The sequence below is a fragment of the Sapajus apella genome, unplaced genomic scaffold (assembly GCF_009761245.1).
Source record: "Sapajus apella isolate SASKATOON/1434 unplaced genomic scaffold, GSC_monkey_1.0 scaffold7, whole genome shotgun sequence".
NCBI lineage: Eukaryota > Metazoa > Chordata > Mammalia > Primates > Cebidae > Sapajus > Sapajus apella.
In genome coordinates this window covers 8278185-8300169 of record NW_022436947.1, presented here as the reverse complement: position 1 = coordinate 8300169, position 21985 = coordinate 8278185, and the positions used below count along the sequence as shown (strand labels likewise).

The window sequence follows — 21985 nt, the reverse complement described above, 5'->3', positions numbered from 1 at the left end:
AACATTCAAGAGCAAGTTGTTCAGTTTCCATGAAGCTGTGCGGTTCTCGGTTAGTTTTTGAATTCTGAGTTCTAACTTGATTGCACTGTGGTCTGAGAAACTGTTTATTATGATTTCCGTTCTTTTGCATTTGCTGAGGAGTGATTTACTCCCAATTATGTGGTCAATTTTAGAGTATGTGTGATGTGGTGCTGAGAAGAATGTATATTTTGTGGATTTGGGGTGGAGAGTTCTGTAAATGTCTATTAGGTTTGCTTGGTCCAGGTCTGAGTTGAAGTCCTGGATATCCTTGTTAATTTTCTGTCTGGTTGATCTGTCTAATATTGACAATGGTGTGTTAAAGTCTCCCAGTATAATTGTGTGGGAGTCTAAGTCTCTTTGTAAGTCATTAAGAGCTTGCCTTATGTATCTGGGTGCTCCTGTATTGGGTGCATATATATTTAGGATCGTTAGCTCTTCTTGTTGTATTGATCCTTTTACCATTATGTAATGCCCTTCTTTGTCTCTTTTGATCTTTGTTGCTTTAAAGTCTAATTGATCAGAGATGAGAATTGCAACTCCTGCTTTTTTTTGCTCTCCATTTGCTTGGTAAATCTTCCTTCATCCCTTTATTTTGAGCCTTTGTGTATCCTTGCATGTGAGATGGGTTTCCTGTATACAGCACACTGATGGGTTTTGTCTTTTTATCCAATTTGCCAGTCTGTGTCTTTTGATTGGGGCATTTAGTCCATTTACATTTAGGGTTAATATTGTTATGTGTGAATTTGATACTGCCATTTTGGTGCTAGCTGGCTGTTTTGCCCATTAGTTGACGCAGATTCTTCATTGTGTTGATTCTGTTTACCATTTGACATGTTTTTGGAGTGGTTGGCACTGGTTGTTCCTTTATATGTGTAGAGCCTCTTTCAGGAGCTCTTGTAAAGCTGGCCTGGTGGTGATGAAATCTCTGAGTACTTGCATGTTCACAAAGGATTTTATTTTTCCTTCACTTATGAAGCTTAGTTTGGCTGGAGAGGAGATTCTGGGTTGAAAGTTCTTTTCTTTAAGGATGTTGAATATTGGCCCCCCACTCTCTTCTGGCTTGTAGGGTTTCTGCTGAGAGATCTGCTGTGAGTCTGATGGGCTTCCCTTTGTGGGTAACCTGACTTTTCTCTCTGGCTGCCCTTAGTATTTTCTCTTTCATTTCAACCCTGGTGAATCTGACGATTATGTGCCTTGGGGTTGCTCTTCTTGACGAATATCTTTGTGGTGTTCTCTGTATTTCCTGGACTTGAATATTGGCCTGCCTTGCTAGGTTGGGGAAGTTTTCCTGAATAATATCCTGAAGAGTATTTTCCAGCTTGGATTCATTCTCTTCGTCGCATTCAGGTACGCCTATCAAACGTAGATTAGGTCTTTTCACATAGTCCCACATTTCTTGGAGACTTTGTTCATTCCTTTTTACCCTTTTTTTCTCTATTCTTGCCTCCCTGTTTTATTTCATTGAGTTGGTCTTCGATCTCTGATCTCCTTTCTTCTGCTTGGTCAATTCGGTTGTTGATACTTGCGCATGCTTCGCGAAGTTCTCGTGTTGTGTTTTTCAGCTCCATCAATTCACTTATATTCCTTTCTATTTTGTCCATTCTCGTTAGCATTTCGTCAAATCTTTTTTTCAAGGTTCTTAGTTTCTTTGCATTGGGTTAGAACATGTTCTTTTAGTTCACAGAAATTTCTTACTACCCACCTTCTGAAGTCTGATTCTGTCATTTCATCACACTCGTTCTCCATCCAACCTTGTTCCCTTGCTGGTGAAGAGTTGTGAACCCTTGTAGGAGGAGAGGTGTTCTGATTTCGGGTGTTTTCATCCTTTTTGCGCTGGTTTCTTCCCATCTTTATGGATTTATCCACCTGTCATCTTTGTAGTTGCTGGCTTTAAGATTGGGTCTCTGAGTGGACGTTCTGTTTGTTGATGATGAGGTTATTTCTGTTTCTTGGTTTTCGTTCTGGCAGTCTGGCCCCTCTGCTGTAGGTCTGCTGAGGTCCACTCCAGGCCCTGCTTGCCTGTGGATCACCTGCAGCAGCTGCTGAACAGTAAGGGTTGTTACCAGTTTTCTTCTTCTGCTATCTTTGTCCCAGAAGGATACCTGCCAAGTGTCAATCTGATCTCTGCTTTATGAGGTGGCTCTTTGGATATACAGGGGTCAGGGAGCTGCTTGGGGAGACAGTCTCTTCTTTATAGGAGCTCAAATGCTGAGCTGTGAGCTCTGTTGTTCATTCAGAGCTGCTGGGCAGGTACGTTTAGGTCTGCTGCAGCAGAACTCATAAACCGCTTTTTGTTCCCAGGTGCTCTGTCCCAGGGATTTAGGGCTTTATGAGTTTCCGTTATGATGCTGCCTTCTTTTTTTTTCCCTTCAGATATCCGCTGCCCAGCAAGGAGGCAGCTAGTCACTGTCTGCCTGTAGAGGCTTTGCTGAGTTGCTGTGGGCTCCGCCTAGCTGCCGAGTGAACTTCCCTGCAGTCCTGTTTATATGGGTGTAGTTAGAACTGCCTCGGCAATGGTGGCCCGCCTCTGTTGAGGCGGAGTCTCTCTGTAGTGGTTGGTTGCCTTGGCAACGGCGGGCTGCCCCAGCATTGGCGGGTTGCCTTGGTAGCGGCGGGCTGCCTTGGCAACGGTGGGCTGCCTCAGCATTGGCTGACTACCTCTGTCGTGGCAGGCTGCCTCAGTAATGGCGGACGCCCCTCCCCCACAGAGCTGGACAGTCCTGGGTTCAGCTGCGCTTGCTGTCAAACTCTCAATCCAGAGAGTTTCTGATTGCTGTTCTTTTGTGGGAGTGGGACCAGCCGAGCCTGATCGCCTGTTTCCCTGCCTCAGAGCCCCCCCCCTTTTTTTTTAAGTTGGTGTTCCAGTCGCCTGTTGAAGAGGTGACGAGGGGTCTGTGTGTTTTCCCCTGCCGCAAGTCACTGCGCGGGCTTAAACAGCGGCCCTGAGATTCGTGGTGCTTTTTTTTGCCCTGGAATCTACTGCCCTGGTTCCCTGCTCAGTCCCATTTTTAAACAGACGAATGGGCGACTTCCCTTGGCTCCAATCTCCAGCTAAAAGGGCACCGGGACCAGTGTATTTTATACGGAGAACCGCTGCTCCGGGTCGCCGACAAAGCAGCCGCGTGGGGCAAAGCAGAGGCGCCGGCTGGCACAGCCGCGCTGGCCGAATCAGCTGCGCTGGCGACCCGTGGAGCTTCTCCGCCTGGGAATTTCCTAGTCTGTGGGCAATAAAAATGCAGCGTCCACTCACCCTCTGTGCTTTCTCTTGGAGCTGCAATCATGAGCTGTTCCTAAACGGTCATCTTGGATCCAGTCTTTTGTTTTTTCCTATTTTGCACCTAAGTTATTGTGAAAAAAATTCATTATCAAAAAATTAAATTGTTAATCGGGTTATTTTAATCACAAGAAATTGTTAGAAATTAAAATGCCTATATGGCTATAAAACTAAATTTTAATGTAGAAAAATATAATACCTGTTTTTAGACCAACTGGACAGTGTTCATTAGTTGTATTATATATGTGTATCTTTGTATATGTTTGGTTATTTATTGGCTGCTTCTAGAATGCAAGAGAAGAGAGCACTAGTTTGTCTTGTTCAGCACTGGTATATCTCGAGAATCTAAGACAGTGCCTACCTGACCCGTAATAAATATTTGTTGAATGCAAGAAGAAATTCCACATTTATTAAATATCTGCCATGGACCAGACATTGGTCTAAAATGTCCAGTGAATTAGATATGGTCCCTGTCTTAATGGAGTTTAAAGGAGAAGAAAGGCATTACTCACAGAACCCTAAGATGTGAGAAAAAAGCAGCCAGATTCTTGATATGCCATTTTCATTGTTTTTGCTTACCTCTGTGTTGATTAAATTTTTACTATTGCCAAGTGTGCTTTTCTTAGAGATGGTGCCAGTTTTTCATGTCATGAATAATGTTTGAGAGTTCCTATATCCCCTTGCCAACAGATTGTATTATCAAATGCTTTTATCTTTGCCAATCTGAGAGGTGAAAAATGTTTCCAAGGTGGTTTGGATTTGCATTTTTATTATAAGTAGGGTTAAACTTCTTTTCTTTTGTATAAAAGTAACTTGTCATGATATCTGCGTTATATTTGGATGTATTGCTTCAAAATAATCTGAGTTGAGAGTGGGTGAAGCTATAGATACAACAAGCCATGAAATAATACTGAAGCAGGGTAATAGGTACAAGGTGGTTCATTATCCTGTTATCTTCACTTTTTTAGTGTTTGGAATTTTCAACAATATAATATTTAAATAGTGTTTATTTCCTTTTCAGTGAACTATTTTTCTAATATGTTTGTCTTTTTTTTGATTTGTAGGAACTCTTTACATTTTTCTAATATGTTTGTCTTTTATTATTATTATTTTTGAGATGGAGTCTCTCTTTGTCACCCAGGCTGGAGTGTAGTAGCGTGATCTTGGCTCGCGGCAACCTCCACCTCCCAGATTCAAGCCATTTTCTTGCCTCAGCCGCCTGAGTAGCTGGGACCACAGGCATGTGCTGCCTTGCTCAGCTAATTTTTGTAATTTCAGTAGCAGTGAGGTTTCACTATGTTGACCAGGCTGGTCTTGAACTCCTGACCTCAAGTAATCCACCCACCTTGGCCTCCCAAAGTGTTAGAATTGCAGTTGTGAGCCCCTGCTCCCGGCCATATGTTTGTTTTCTATTGATTTGTAGGAACTCTTTACATACCTAGGAAATTAGTTCTTTGGGATTTATTTTGTAGCTTTCTGCCAGTTTCTTTCTCTTTTGACTTCATCATCTTTCTGGGCATGTAAACATTTGTTTTAATTTTTTATGAGGCTATATTTTACCTGTGTTTTATAGCATCTTGGTTTTGTGTCATACTTAGATCTTCCCTACTCTTAGATTATAAATAAAATTTTCAACACTTTTCCAGTATTTATATAGTTTCATTCTTAATATTTATATCCTTAATACATCTGGAATCTGAAGGAGTGGCCAAACTACTTTTGAGCACACTTGACATGTATGAAACTGTATGGTAAGGGGTTGTACACCCCTTTCATTTCTGTCACCCATGTATCAGTCATGTAATTGATTATCCGTGTTAGCTACATAATTGCTGAATAATTCTAACACTGAATCTTTTACATTATAGTCATGGTTCTTTTCAAGGTTGATATTTGCCTCATTTTCTAAAACTCTTTCTTCCCTCCTGGTTTCTCAGTCTGTGAAGACTATAGATTTTCAGAAATAAATTGAATTATGGCTCTAAAATTGGAAGAATATACTTTTGAAATATTTTTTGTAATTTAGAGGCTAGAATTCAGAATGAGAGCATACTGATGTAATAGAACATTCTTATCAAATTGTTTTATCTGTGAAGAAGACTAAAGGCTCAGGCCTCAAAGATGGTTTTATAGTATAAATACAATGTTTATGGAAAAATAAATGAAATATTGCTCATGACTTTTTTAAACCTGTGTCTAGAGTCAGGCATGAGTTTCTTTTTCACATAAATAGCATTTCCTTTCATCTCTTCTTTCTATATTAGTTACCCTTCTTCTAAGTATCTGAAATGTAGGGCATGGTGGAGTTGGTCATTTTATTTTACAGAAAAGTCATTTAAGAACAGCTTTGAAGCAAGGTCAGGCATTTGTCCTTGTGGCTTCTTATAGCCATTCCCAAGCACCGCATGTAGCACCTGGACATGCTTGGAATCAGGAAGGGCCTCTGTGTAATTTAGATGAGTAGTTAATTCGAATCAAAGCAAGCGGGAAGCAAGTAAATTTAACTTCAGTGATTATGATTCCATTTGATTAAATCTCTACTTTTGATTACACGTATCAGTGAGAACATGCTTTAAATATACCCAACTATTAAATATTGAAGGGGATGAATAGGATGAACCAGGGACATATAGAAGAAATTCCACTATTCTTCAACTAGGATATGTCCCCTGCAGCTTAACTGAAATATTTTTAGAACAAATGAAAGGAATTAATTTTTTTTTTTACGTATGGGACTTATTACTCCAATTGTTAACTAAAATATATAACTCATTACCGTGGAAGGTCCCAAACCTATATACTTTCTAGTAAGACTTAAATAAATTAATTGATAATAGCTTCATGACATACACAGTGACTTAGAAATGTCGATAATGTTCATAGTTCTTTTGTAAACATGATGTTGGGCAGCTATCATTCTGGTTGTGTATTGTTCTTTGATTTATAGTCATTGGAAAAGGTTTCTTGGCTGAATAGTCCAGAGATGTTACTCAGTATTACATTTCTTAAGCCTTTGTATTTTATGTGGCAAAGTAAAAAACCAAAGAAACACGAACTCGGCTCTCGATTTATCTTGTTTTACTTATAGCAGGTTCAAATTAGAGATCTGAGCAGGCAGAGGAGTCATAGATTCCATCTGTTTCATGGACCGTCATAACTTCGTTTAGTTGTCAACCGTTGTGCTGTATCAGGCCGCTTCTTTATTTGCTAGAGTGGGAGCTCCCTTAGGTTTTGTCATTTTTGTGCACTTGCTAGTGTCATAATAGGAAAGGTGCTCCAGGCTCACACTGATACTGGATGTTTTCATTGCAAAAACAAACTAACAAACCTATGTCAAAGGAAATTGTTCCATTGATGATGTGTAGGGGTGGTGTCATAAATGATTCAAGCACTTTCATGTGTATCTCAGGCTGTATTTCATACTGTCTGGGCTTTTCTAGCTCCTGGCGCATCCCCTCACTATAGTCTCTAATGAGATTAGACTGTGAATTTATAAGGGGGTGGGAGAGTTTAACTTTGTGTTTGAAGCCTGATTAGGGCTGGGCACCTATTAAATGCCTAAGAGTTTATTTTTATGGAGATGTGGTCTCACCCTGTTGCCCAGGCTGGAATGCCCAATCATCATGACTCACTGTAGCCTTGACCTCCTGGGCTCAAGAGACCCTCCTGCTTTAGCCTCTTGATGTGAATACCATGCCTGGCTATTTAAAGTTAGTTTGTTTGTTTTGTAGAGATAGTGTCTCACTGTGATTTCCCAGGCTAACCATGAACTCCTGGTCTCAAGCAGTCCTTTCACTTTAGCCTCCCAAAATACTGGGATTACACGTGTGAGCCACCATGCCTGGCCAGTTTTAATCAATGAATGAATAAGAAAAAGATGCAAAGAAGATAATTTTTTAAATAAGTGGAAGTGATTTTTTTTTTTTTTTTTTTTTTTTAGCATTACTGTGGACCCACATCGCAAGCATCACTTGAGAGTTGGAAATGCAAATTTCCCCAGGAAGGGGTGGAATGTTTGGGTGCAGAGTCCACCGGACTCTCTGCTTTAGTTGATTCTTATGCATACCGAAGTTTGAGAACACTCTTTAGATAACATCACAAACATCATAGAGTTTTGCAGTTTTGTAGTATTCATGCTTTGCAAAGCAGTCTGCCATCTGGTATCTCACCTGAGTGAGCGTCACCACTGGCCTCCTCACAGGCAGGAGCATTATTATTAATCCCAGATTTACCCAGAGAAATGTGAAAGCTGAAATAATTTGACAGTTCACAAAGCTTGTTCGTGGTGCAATTAAGATTAGCAGTAGTCTTTTTCCACCATTAAGTTTGCTTTCTGGCTTATATAAAGATGATGTTTCTAACACATGTCGTGGGCCTGATTTTGCTTGTCCTCAGAAGAACAATATCTGTACTAAATATGCATTTTCCTGCCGATACCTCACGTTGTGGCCAGTGGCAGGCCTCAGAAATAGCTGGACGTGTTGAGAAGCATGAAAAGCAGCCACAGAGTGCCTGAAGTCTAATTAGGCCACTTGAGAATCAAATTTTATTATCTAAACAATTGTGCTAGAGGCATTCTTGTACTAAACAATATACAACAAGCACTAAGAATATGCACCTAAATCTTAACTTTTGTTATCCCTGAGGAGTGGGTTTATGGATAATTTTTCTAATATTCTGCGACGAGGAAATATTACTTTGGAATGGGGGAAAGGATTTCAAAAGAATGATCCTGATACTTTAACTCAAAGAAAGAGGGCCTGGGTTTATTTTCTAATTTTCTCCACTAACTTGGCATACATCAGGATTAGACGTTTGAGGTTTTCTCTCCAGCATTCAGAAATGACTTGACAAGGAAGGAGAAACACAGGAAGGAAGTGACTAGAGCCAGGCCCCAGTTCAGTATTCTTGTTATTTTTACTGTGTTTCATTCTATATTACTACTAATTTTTTCCTGCTCTTTTCATAGAGCAGATGGAGAATTAGTCAGCACTCTTTAAATAGTAACCCCTTTTTACATGAAGATTTATTAATAAGTGGTAAAACTTATTTCTATCCCTTTAAAGTAGGTATTAGATAACCTTGAAGATTAAATGAGCTCTATGTCCTATTTGAAATGAAAAATAGTAGCCCTGCCAAGCCGATTAAGGAATTGTGTATGACAGATATAGGCAGGTAAAACAAAGAACATTTTTATCTAATTGATTATAATTTTTTTAATAAAATTATAAATGTTTTATATATAACCTAAGCTCTGAGTTCACTACTTTCTTCCCTTGCATAGTGGGAGGGAAATAAACATTGTGTGGTTATTGCCTTTGTCTGTCAGTGGGGAAACATAGAACCCTGATATTAAGGTCTCAGCAGATAAGTAGTAGAACAGAACTGATTTTTCTACCTTGTGTGTACCTTTGCTTCATGACCAAATAGGGCAGCTTCTTGGCGGCAAAATATGGGTTTTCCAGCCAAATGACTAATTCAAGTTTTCCTGGATGTTAAATTTAGATTCAGGTAGTCTTATCTCACCTTAAATATTGAACATTTTTCACATCTTGATGATGCAGCTTTACACTGTAGCTGCTTCTTGCCTTGTGTAACTGTGACTATTCCTTAACATGTGCCTCTTCGTAGCCCTCTGCCTTTTTTCATGGTGCACTTGAAGGTAAGATACATAGGGATCGCTTCTGGTAGGAAGTTAGTAGATGATCTGGGAGAATAAGTAACATTTTACTTCTCTAAGAAGTCTGGTTTAAAAACCTGCTGGGTAATTATGTTTAAAGAAACACTTTTCTTCATCCTGATACCTTTCTGTTTTAAATATAAAATAGATTTTATTGCAATATTATTAAAGTTGGCTATTAGTGTGTGTATCATTCAGTTCGTAATTCTACCTCGTGTTCTCATGTTTAGCTTGACAGGTTACCTTTTTGAGAGCATAGTTTTGTGTGACGTATTTTTTTATCGTGGGCTTCTAAAAGGAGGATATAATCTATAACACTTATTTTCTTACCCCTTCTTATCTGTAATCAGGCCTCTCTCTCTCCCATTCTGCTGGAACCCACTTTTTCATTCCTTCATTAACAAATACTCATATATTACCTGTCATATACTATTTTGCCAATTGGTGTTAATGCCAAATATTGGAATAAAGTAGTAAATGAGAAACTCATACCCATAGTGAGCTTACAGTAGAGGGGAGGAGGAAAGGACTAGGGGGAAGGAGACTAGTTTGAGGACAGTTTTGTTAATCTTAGCAATAGGCAACATGGCCTGCATCAGCAAGCTAACAATGGCAAGGGAGTGAAGTAGGCCTACTTGAGAAAGTGAAGAGGTAGCAGTAAAGAGAGTTGGTGATGGCTTGGGTATGAGGGAAGAGGGCAGGTAAGGCTTTTTTGCTGGGGCAAGCATTACCATTTACTGATGGAGAGAACATGAAGAAATAGATTTGGGGAAGAATATGTTGAGTACCACTTAAGTCATGTTAAGTTTGCGGTCTGCAGCTCAGGGGAGTAATCTGGCCAAGAGATAATGTGTGAGAGTTGATAGCAGGTAGATAATTAAAGATGTAGGGGCAAATGAGCTCAGCTAGAGACAGTATAAGGGTTGAGAAGAGTTTACCGCATTTAAGGAACAGGCTGAGGGTGAGGTTCCTGAGAAGGAGCCACTGGAGAGGTGGCAGGAAAGCAGAAGAGTGGAGGGTTGTGAAGACAGCGGAAGAGAGTGTTTCAAGAAGGCGTGAGTCGGCAGTAGAAACAAGTGCTGTGGCTATTTGATTAAAGGCCAAAGTAGGTTTCTTGGATAGAGTGAAGTAATTATTTTTTAGCAACAGATGTTTTAGTAGACTCCCAGGGGTGAAAATGTTTGCAGAGAGAAGGAAGAGGCGGTATAGACAGTTCCGTTGGCTCTCTTTCCAGCCTTGGCTTCCCTAGCATTATAGAGGACTAGTATCATTTTGGTTTCTCTTCTAAAATAGTTTCCTTGTTTCTAACATCCCTAAACATTCTTCAAAGTTGTTTCCTTTGTTCTGTTCTTATCTCTGAACTTCGGTTTCCTTGTCTATAAAATGGGGATAAAGTAGTACCTTCCTCATAGGACTGTCCCGAGGATGAAATGAGATAATCCAAGTAAATCACATAACACAGTGCCCAGCATGGTGTTGTGAGTAATTAGGAAAGAGTGGCTATGATGAGCGTAGTTCTCTTTTTTGTTGCTGTCATGATTTCATTGTCATTGTCACTGATATTTCAGTCTTACTTTCTTAGGGATCTCTTCCATTATGACAGGTCACTAACTACCTGCCCCCTATAGAAGAAGGACTTCAGGTCATCCTAGACTTCTGCTCATATTGTCATCCTGTATTGCTCATTTGTTTACTCATGAACTCCTTTGCCCTCAAAATTTGACTGTTTTCTTTATTCTGGACGTTGGCCCGTGTGTTGTAGGAGAGATATGTTTACAAAGAACCATAAAATAGGGATTCTGCCTTCACTTTCTGGCCCAGGAGGCCATGCATACCTGTTTTGTCACTTCTCTCAGTTCATTGGAGCAGTTTGTTTGGAGGGACTGTAGAATCACAGAGGAAAGATAGAATTAGTTCTTATTCTGTGGATTAGGCCTCTTTGGTTATAAGTATCAGAAATTGAAATCACTTAACTTAATCAAAGAGGGGCTTTTTATTAGAATGATACAGAATTATCATTATGGAATATAAGCAGGACTTTACTAACCAAGCTATAGGAAGGAGAGAGATGCAGGGCCTTAGGAACATCCAGAGAATCTCTTATCTCCTTTCCTTCCCTCTAGATGTAAATGTTAAAGGTACAGAAATCAATTCATTGTTACTTTTAATTTGCCTTTTTTTTTTAGTGTTACATTCATATATATTTTTGTATATAGCCCTCACTGTCAATTTCTGATTAGGAAATTGTGACTGAGGAACCTGACATTTGAAGTCTGTGACGTCTTGAAAGTCCCATGTCTATTTCGCAGAGCTGGTATTCGAGTCCAGGTTTCTAATTCCAGTGCATTTTGCTGGCATTTATACCTCATTGCCATCCAGGATTAATATTTTCTTTCACCAACTGTGATGATGTATTGGGTATTCCTACATACTGTTTTGTGACCTTGGAAATAACCTGTGAGAGAGGGGTATGTGTGTAACTTTTTTCTGAAGGGTAGAAATTGCTGTTAATTGAAATTCAAATCTCTAAGGTTCTTAGGCCTTTGCTAATTCAATTCAACCTAAGGAATCATGAGGTAATTTAATGATTTTGCCTGCCTTTTTGTTTTTTAAGATCAGTGGTGAAAACCTTGATCCTAACAGGATGTAAGCAACTGAGCTAGCTGTAACATAATGTTTTATTTCTATTATTTAATATTTTGTGATGCGAGTGGGGCAGGGAATGATTTCAGTGGGGTCTTGTGTGTGGGTCATACTTAGTGTGTCTGCAGCTAAAGGCGAGCACCTCTTTCTCAACCTTGTGTTGTGGGCAGTCGGCGAGTGTATATAAATATTAACAACGTATTTCAGTTTAAATTGGGCCAAGCTAGTGCAGATTTACATCCTGTTTATTTGAATGATTCCTAATCTCTTTTATGCTTTGATGCATCAGAGGAGCATCATCTTCCTTTTTCCTTTTCTTTTTAAAGGAGTGTACATGCTGGTGAGGGACAATGTATGATTGACTTTGGTTTCTTTTTCCTTATTAGTCATTCACTGCTTATCCCACTACTGAGTTCCACTCAGTGATCCATTGAAATGCTTCTTGTCAAGGTCACTGGGGACCTTAAGTTGTAAATTTCTCTCTCTTTGCCTTACCTGACCTCTGCCATAGCCTTTGACTGCTGGTATTCTCTTCTCTTTTGTCTTCTACAACGTTTCTGGCTTCCTCTTCCTCTCTAGTTACTTTCTAACCATCTTTTTAATGATGCTCTTTCCTGGAGTGTTGGTCCTGGACCTCACTTCCTTTTCTTATTCTGCATATTATCCCTGAGTGATCTCATCTCATCAAGTATTTGTCTCTTTTTACATTTCCAGTTTCATTTTCTCTACTGAGCTCCAGACTTGCATATCTAACTACCTAAGGATTTAACACCTTAAACTTAACATATCCAGATAAAAACCCAACATCTCTCCTTCCAGATTTCTAATTTCACTTTAATTTGTGTGTGCGCACGTGCGCTCTCTCTCTCTCTTGCTCTCTCTTACGTAAACCAAAGAGTATCTGAGGGTCTCAATTTAGGAAGTTTATTTTGCCAAGGTTAAGGATGCACCCATAACATGGCCTCAGGTCCTTAAGAAATGTGCCCAAGGTGGTCAGGGCACAGCTTTTTTTTTTTTTTTTTTTTTTTTTAAATACATTTTAGGGAGACATGAGACATCAATCAATATGTGTAAAATATACATGGGTTTCATCCAGAAAGCTGGGGCAAGACGAAGTGAGGAGGTGGCTTCCAGGTCGTAGATAGATAGAGACAAACAGCTGCATTCTTTTGAGTTTCTGATTAGCCTTTCCAGAGGAAGCAGTCAGATACAAATTTATCTCAGTGACCAGAGAGATGACATTGAGTCTGTCTGTTCTTTGTCCACAAGGAATTTCTGTGTGGACAAATTGTGAGGGAAGTATGTAGCTTTTAAAAGAAATCTTTGCAGCTGTCTTTTTAAGGACTAGAATGGGAGGCAGATTTGCCCTAAGCAGTTCCCAGCTTGACTTTTCTCTTTGGCTTAGTGATTTTGGGGTCCCAAGATTTATTTTCCTTTCACACAGCAAAGGTATCCATTCTTCTCAGTATTGCCAGAAATTCAGACAAAGGAATCCTGAACCTTCCCCTTTCTTTAGAATTGTACCGTTACCTCAGCTAGTTCTGTCCATTTTCTAATACGGTTTTCCAGCAGTGTTGTGAGTCTCTCAGAACAGTTATTAAATAATACTTTCGCTTTGCAGATGGGGCACTTGGAGAAGTTGGGAGATTTTTTTCATAATGGAAGTTGTAGGAAGTGTCAGTGCTGGGAAAGAGTGGAAATCTGTTGTTTTTTCCGTGTTATTTAAGAAGGAGAAACAGATGAAAAACCAAGAGAACTAAAAGAGAAAAGTTGATCGCCTCATGGTAGTAAGAATGTAAAGGAATCAGCTTTCACAACACCTCACTTTTGAGACGCCAGTTTCCATTTTTCACTGTTTTATATATTTCCTGTTCACTGCTAGAGAGGTGTTGGATCTTTACTGTCCCCACTTAGAGCCACAGCTGCTGTTCTTTTAACAGCTATATTGAGATATAATTCACTACTATGCAATTCACCCACTGAAAGTATACAATTCAGTGGTATTTAGTATGTTCATAGAGTTTTGCAACCATCACCACTAGCTGGTTCCAGCATGTTTATGTCCTCCCTAAAACAAATCCCATATACTTTATCAGTCAGTTCCCACCCACCCCCAGCCTAAGTAACCACTAATGTATTTTGTGTCTCTATAAATTTGCCTACCCCGAATATTTTATATAACTATAATCATGTATAGTCCTCTGTGACCTTTTTCCACTTAGCATAATAATTTCAAGGTTTTTTCCGATTGTACCATGTATCAGTACTTCATTCTTTTTTATGGCCAAATAATATTCTATTGTATGGATATACCACATTTTGTTTATCCATTTATCAGCAGATGGATATTTGGATTGTTTCTGCCTTTGGGTTGTTGTGAATAATGCTGCTAAGAACATTTGTATACAAGTTTTTGTGTATGTGTATGTTTTCATTTCTCTTGGGCATATAGCTAGGAATGGAATTACTGGCTCCATATGGTCACTATGTTTAATGTCTTGAGGAACTGCCAGCTGTTTTCCAAAGTGGCTGTCCCATTTTACATTTCCACCAGCGCTGTATGAGAGTTCCAATTTCTCTACATCCTTACCGATACTTTTTATTGCTTTTCTTGTTGATTATAGCCATTCTAGTGGACTGAATTTCTCGCTTATTGTGATTTTGATTTGCAGTGGCTCTGATGGCTAATGGTGTGAAGCATCCTTTTGTTTGCTTGTTGGCCATTCATATATTTTCTTTGGAGCAATGGATATTTAAATCCTTTGTCCATTTTTAAATTCAGTTGTCTTTTGATTATGAGTGTAAGAGAGATTTTAGATTTGTCTTTTATCAGATTAATGATTTTCAAATATGTTCTCCCATTTTGCGTATTGCCTTTTCCTTTCTTGATGGTATCATTTGAAGCACAAACATCTTAAATTTTGGTGTCCGAGCTGTGCATTTAATTAAATGATAGGACACCTTTGTGCTTTGGTAAGGCGGAGAGAGCTTTCCTCTTGTTAAAATGGCTGGAGGTCTCAACATAGGTAGAACTCCTTGTGAGGTCTCACCACTTGTGATCTATCTCCTCCTGGCTACTATTATGCCTCCTTTCCTTCCTCCCTGTGTAGCCTATCCTTTGGCTACGATGACCACACTGTAGGAACAGGCCTGTTTTGGCTTTTAGCCTCCTGGAATGACAGAAGCTGGCACTGTGTCAGTATTTTATAAAGAGATTGCTATTTCCAAGATGTTAATGGATACTGTGAATCTCATCTTACACCTCATTTCTCTACTGGGTTTCTTTTCTAAATGTAGCACTGCCCCTGGCTGCTGAGCAGCTCTTGTGCTTGACTGACAGGCAAGGTCTGCAGTCATGGAACTTATTGGCCCTGGAGATAACCAGATAACAGCACCCCTAACAAGAGGAGCCACTTTTCCATTAAAACTTTGCTGCTGGTTCACAATCCTGTATCTAGAACTTCATGCCACTGGGATATTAGACACCAGTGTGCCTCGGGCATCTGAATGTCATGGATCAATATGATATCAAAAAATGTTGGGGTATTAATATACAGTTACTAAGTTTTAATTTTTTTCATAAGTATATTTGGTGCCATAACTGCCATCATGGCAGAAAATAACTAAGATTTTCCTATCAAGAGAGTGCAAAAGATGTAATGTTAAATAAATTTATCTTTGTGAAAAGTCAGTATATTGTTCTTACTTTGCTATCCACCACTCAAAAACATATTACAGTCTATAGATTCATATTTGAGAACAACAGTCTTACATACTTAGCATAAATCTTTGTTGGAAAAGTAGAACCTTCACTTAATCAGGTATTTACTGATTAACTTACTGATCTGTATGATGCCAGGCACCAGTTTTATACCGATTATTTCCCTATACCATAGTAACTATTGCAGTTGGGTATATTTAGACACATATTTCTGTATTTTGTGTGTATCTCTGCTGATACACAGGTAGTTCTCTAATAACACAGATGAGAAAATGGAATTATTTTAGATACATGTGAGTATAAATATGAATTTGACCTTTAAAGGATCAAAAAGAATAATCAGTCAAAAGGTAGAATGGCTTCTATTTATAAATACAATGTGTAATTTCTGGATTATGTATGTATATTCTAGGTTGGGAGTACTACATAAATTCTATTGATTTTTGTCTCATCTGAATTACAATGTCAAATAGATATTAGGATTTTACCATAAGATAGTTATGGGCTGTCACATTGGCACATTAATTACAATAATTGGGCCGTAAAGAAGCCATAGGAATAGATAATATGCTGTACGTTTTGGTGAGATTGTAGTTATAACCCCTTATTTATGGTAATAAAACCTTGTAAATTGACACTGCTGACAAGCTCTTTTGCTTTCCTTTTCAACTTTCCAAGTTGGTTTATCAGTCTATTTAGGAATTATAGGCGTGAGCCATAAAATATGCAATAAAGCTCACATTCCAGGATTTTCTGTACTCGTTCATGCTATACACATTAAATTCATTCAGTAATATTTGCCAGTCATTGTCCTAAGTGTCGGTAATCAGAGATGTATAAAGCAGTGCCTACTCTGAAAGCTTAATAATGGAGAAGTGAGGTAAAATGTCTGTATATAAATAAATATGACCGATATTGATTGAACCACATATGTGAGGCACATGTGATAAGTTCCTTAGAAACAGGACAAAATACTGTACAAGTTCAGAGGAGGAAAGGATGATTCCGGGACTACGTGATCACTGAAGCTGTAAGGCTCAGTGGTAGAGGAATTACTTTGCATCTATGATATAAATCTTTGAGCTCTCTCTAAAGATACATCTGCATTCTAGAACTGTAGTGAGAGGTAGGTGGCTAAATGCACTGACATGGAAATCAACTTTTGTTCTAGGCCCAGCTGCACTGCAACCTTATTTTGTGTCCTTGAGTATATAAAATTGATGTAATAATATGTGTCCAGCATATCTCACTATGATGAATGAGATAATGTGGATGCCTAAGTTGCTCCCTGTGGTGAAAGTCAAATTGCTTGGCAGGTGTATATTTTTTTTCAGGCAACTCAGGCCATACATTTGTATGGTAGTAAGCATAGTTTTCCATGACTAAAAGGATTAATATCCGTATCAAAGTGCCTAATTTATTGCTAGGGAAAAGCATATTCTGTGTAACATCTGAGCTGTTGTCTGAAAAAATTGGTGAATTCCTTGGAGAAGCTGCCTATATGAATACATAGTATTATTGTAATCAGTGAACTGTGTTACAAAGGCAACAAATGTTTATTGAGATGCTGTTGCTGGTGTACGGACTCTACAATTGTTTTTAAGTTTCTTACATCATTTCCAATTTATAGCAGAGGAAACTGAGGCTTAGATAAGTTTTAAAAGTTGCTTAGATCATACAGTTGTTTGAATTCACATCTGCTGAAATCTAACATTTATGCTGTTTACATTGTAGAATGCTACATTGCTTTAGTTTGATGTTTTTCTTGCAGGTCACTGCAAGCCATTAATCTGCAGGTGTGTATGTGTGTCAATGTTATTTATTTGTTTATGTCACTAGGTTGCTTCTAGAACTGCTGGAGTTACTGTTTGACAAGTTTAATGCTGTAGCCACTGCACACTCTGTAGTCCTGGGATACCTGCAGGACACTGTAGTGACTCCGCTGACTCAGCAGGAAGATATCAAATTGTATGATATGGCAGATGTATGGGTGAAGATCCAGGATGTTCTACAGGTAAGCGCCTTTTACAAAGGGTGTCATCTTTATTCAGAGTAACAGTTCAGAACAACAATAGCAGCAGCAACAAGCCATCTAAAACATTACCTTAAGAGTCATAAACAGGGTGAGAAAGTAATGCTTGTATTTGAATCTGATGCTGCTGATGGCATTAACTTCTACCATCTTCAAAAAACTTTTTAACATTGTGGGTGCAGTGGCTCACGCCTGTAATCCCAGCACTTTGGGAGGCCAAGGCAGGCAGATCCCTGAGCTCAGGAGTTCGAGACCAGCCTGGCCAACATGGGGAAACCTTGTCCCTACTAAAATTATAAAAATTAGTTGGACATGGTGGTGGGTGCCTGCAATCTGAGTTACTCGGGAGGCCGAGGCAGGAAAATCACTTAAACTCAGGAGGTGGGTTGCAGTGAGCCAAGATCATACCACTGCACTACAGCCTGGGTAACGGAGTGAGACTGTCTCAAAAAAAAAAAAAAAAACAAAAACAAACAAACAAAAAAACCCAAAAAGCAAAAAAGCAAAACCTTATAACAAACTTTTTTTTTTTGCCAGACCTTAAAAATAGAAGCGTGTCCTCAACATGTATAGTATCTGGCTTTCTGTTATAGTATACTTTACTTCACTGGGATTAGTCATATATTAAGGTAATAATATTAAAATATTCTTAAGCATGATTTTATAAACATGTATGTAGCTTAATTTTGTTGACTATTTGTTTACAGTCAACTTTTGCATATAGTGGGTTACATGACAGAACAAGAGCTTATTTTGAGACATGAGAATTGATATGTAAGGTGTAAATGTATCATTTCACTTGATTTGTTGAAAATTAGAGGAATGATATTACTCTTTGGTATGATGCTGCTGAGATGATATTTAGAAATTGTATTATATTTTTTCTCCATGTGTGAGCAAAATATATTTGATTTGGCCAGATGGAAATTAGAAATATAATTAAGAGTTAGCTGAAGCAAGTTTGACATAACTGAATAGAAGTGACTTAGTTAGATAGTATCTGCCAATATGAAAAAAAAATTAAGTATATGTAGGGAATTGGAAAATGTAACTGTGTAGGAATGAAATTACTTGCATGGCAAATAGAAGTCTTTGCAGAAAACGTGAATCATGAATGTAAATTATGGTCATTTTTCAGAATGTAGACATGCTCTTCGTAGATTGAATGATTGATTCTTGGTTTTTCATTCATTAGACATATTTTGGTGCAGTGTATATGCTTTACAGGTGGTTCAGTAGAAATAATATTGGTTGAAACTACCTTCTCTGAGTTCCTTTTACTGCTTTGCCAATTACGATGCCTGTAGTAGATGCTTGGTGAATATTTGTGTATTGAATAAAATATCTTTATGGGTTGGAGGCTGGTTATTTAACATTCTGTATCTTGATTTTCTTATCTGTCCTATGTAAATAATGTGTACCTTTCATATCCATGTTTAAGTATGAAATATAATAGATTTTAATGCTAGATAAAACATAATTAGAATTAGGGACTTCTTTCTGCTTCTCATCTTGATGAAGTTACCTTTTGCTGTAAGCAACTTAGGGAGTCACCACAGTCAGCTGAGAAAAAAGAACACACTAGGTGAGCTCCACCTTCATCCCTGTATCTTTCTGAGGGATATTTTCCAAATTATTAGCCCTTTGGTCAGATATAAAGCTATGTACAGCACAAGGCTTAGCAGAAAACAGCTACTTTGGAACTGTGAGTTGAATGAAGATTTCAGAAGTTGGAAAATTCTCAGCAGTGTTGGAGCTCAGACCAGCCAGTGTGGGGAGAGCTTGCTGAACATACTGCATTTTCAGCTGTGACCTCAGAAATGTAACACCTTATGAGTAGGGCCATTCTAGGAGTAGAAGACAGGTTACGATAGATCTCATGCAACAAAGCCTCAAACAAGGCCTCTATTTTATCATCTCGATCCACCTGTAAATTTATTGTCTGATAGAACAAAACTCTCTCTAAAGTAAGACAACATAATCCAGTTTCTCTATAACAAAGCACCCGCAATGTTTAGCACAGAATTAGTATGCCTGTTAAAAACCCAGAAAATGTGACTCTTAACCAGGATAAAAAAGTTGATAGACATAAATATCTCGCTGGACACAGTGGCTCAAGCTTGTAATCCCAGCACTTTGGGAGGCCGAGGTGGGTGGATCACGAGGTCAAGAGATCGAGACCATCCTGGTCAACATGGTGAAACCCCATCTCTACTAAAAATGCAAAACATTAGCTGGGCATGGTGGCGCATGCCTTTAATCCCAGCTCCTCAGGGGGTTGAGGCAGGAGAATTGCCTGAACCCAGGAGGCGGAGGTTGCGGTGAGCCGAGGTCGCGCCATTGCACTCCAGCCTGGGTAACAAGAGTGAAACTCCGTCTCAAAAAAAAAAAAAAAAAAAAAAAGAAATATCTCAAATGACAAATTCGCCAGGTTTTGTGGCTCACGCCTGTAATCCTAACACTTTAAGAGGCCAAGGCGGGTGGATCATTTGAGGTCAGGAGTTCAAGGCCAGCCTGCCAATATGGTAAAACCCCATCTCTACTAAAAATACAACAGAATTAGCTGAGAGTGGTGGTGGGTGCCTGTAATCCCAGTGACTCAAGAGGCTGAGGCACGAGAATTGCATGAACCTAGAAGTTGGAGGTTGCAGTGAGCCGAGATTGTGCCTCTGCACTCTAGCGTGGTTGATAGCGTGAGACTCCATTTCAAATGAATGAATGAATGAAAAATTCACCAGATAGATTTAGCAGCAGATTACATACTGTAGAAGAAAGGATCAGTGAACTTGAAGATAGATCAATCTAAACTATCCAAATCAAAGCACAGAGAAAAAATAGACAAAAGGAAAATGAACAAAGCTATAATATCTTCAAGGATATTATGCAGTTTAACAATTGTGTGGTTTACAGGTCCAGAAGGAGGGAGGACAGAGAGATTGGGGTAGAAAAATATCAGGAGAAATAATCACCAGAACGTTTTGATATTTGTTTAGAAACATAAACCCACAGATGCAAGAGACAACAAATCCCAAGCAAGATAAACACAAGGAAAATCAACGCATATGCACATTATGAAAACCAAAGAAAGTCTTAAAAATAGCCAGAGGAAGAAAGACATATTGCCTATAAGCAAACAGTGATAAAAATTATCAGTGACATCTCATCAGAAACAATGCAAGCCAGAAGTCAATGTATTCATTCTAAAAGTGCTGGAAAAAACCAAAAATTGTCAATCCAGAATTTTGTATTAGTGAAAATATTCTTTAAAATGAAGGTAAAATAGAGACATTTTCAAATGAACTAAAGCTTAAAGAATTTGTCACCACTAGACTTGCACTCAAAGAAATGTTATAGAAAGTTTTTCAAACTGAAGGAAAATAATACCAGATGGAATTTAGATCTACAGAAAAAAGTAAATAGGGCCAGAAATGGTAAATATGTGCACAAAAATAAAATGCTCCCTCCCTTCCACATATCTTGATTTTTAAATTTTTGTTTAAAGAATTTAAAAAATTCCTGTTTATGTAAAAAACAATGTGGGCTTTGTAATATATTTTTTGAAATGCAATGTATAGCAGTAATTGCATAAAAGTTGGGAGTACTATAAATGATACTATGCTATTGTGAATTTCTTACTTATGACATGAAGGGATATAATGTTTAGGATAGCCTATGCTAAATTAAGCATACATATTTCAATTCCTAGAGCAACTAAGATAGATACATAGCTAAGAATCCAGTTGAGGGGATAAAATTGAGCAGTGAATAAATATTTGGTTAATTCAAAAGAAAGGAAAGGAGGAAAAAGAACAAGGAAGAAAGAAATGATAAAGAACAAAGCAAAGATAGAATGAATAGAATCCAAAAGCAAGATGATAGACTTAGCACCAACCATATCAATAATTACATTAGATGCAAATGTACTAAATAGTCTAGTTGAAAGACAGAGATCATACTGGATTTAAAAAAAAAAAAAAAAAAAAAAAAACAACCGAAGACCCAATCATGCTATTTCAAGAGATGCATTTAATGATATTTTATTACTTTTTAAATAATTCTAAATTTGTGGAAAAGTTGTGATAATAACAGTAGTACAAAGAACAGCCATATACCTCTTTATTTGGATTCAGCTTTTCTTAATGTTTTACCACTTTATTACCTATTTTCTCTATCTGTGTATATATGGGGACACGGACACACACACTCTTACACTTACTTTTCTTTGAAAAACTGACTGCAAGTTATTTACTCTGTTCTCTCTGTTCTTGTTTTTGTCAACTGACCCAGTAATGTTCTATATAGGAGTGTTTTTCCCCTCCAGTAGAGAAACCAGTTTAGGATCAGGTATTGCATTTAGTTGTCTTTAAACGTGAACATTTATCATTTTTTTTCTTCTATGATAATGGCACTTTTGAAAAATATATCTCTCCTTTTAATACAAGTTTGTCATTTTGGGCTTTAAAGATACACTTTAAACCTAAGATTAAAAGTATGAGAATGGAAAGAGATATACCATGAAATACTAATAAAAACAGTATTACACAAGTACATTATTAGAATATATAAATGTAATTATTTGTGTTTTAGAACTTGAATATGTCAAGGCCTAGAAAG

General features: G+C 38.2%; 1 protein-coding gene across 4 annotated transcripts in view; it reads left to right on the top strand.

Annotated features, from left to right (window-relative positions):
• Positions 1-21985, top strand: part of EXOC4 (exocyst complex component 4) — an 805456-nt gene that overhangs the window by 106344 nt on the left and 677127 nt on the right. For all 4 annotated transcript variants that reach the window (XM_032275643.1, XM_032275644.1, XM_032275645.1 and 1 more), the window contains exon 7: positions 17179-17353. In XM_032275643.1, the coding sequence (XP_032131534.1) occupies positions 17179-17353 (175 nt within the window). The remainder of the gene's footprint in view (positions 1-17178; positions 17354-21985) is intronic.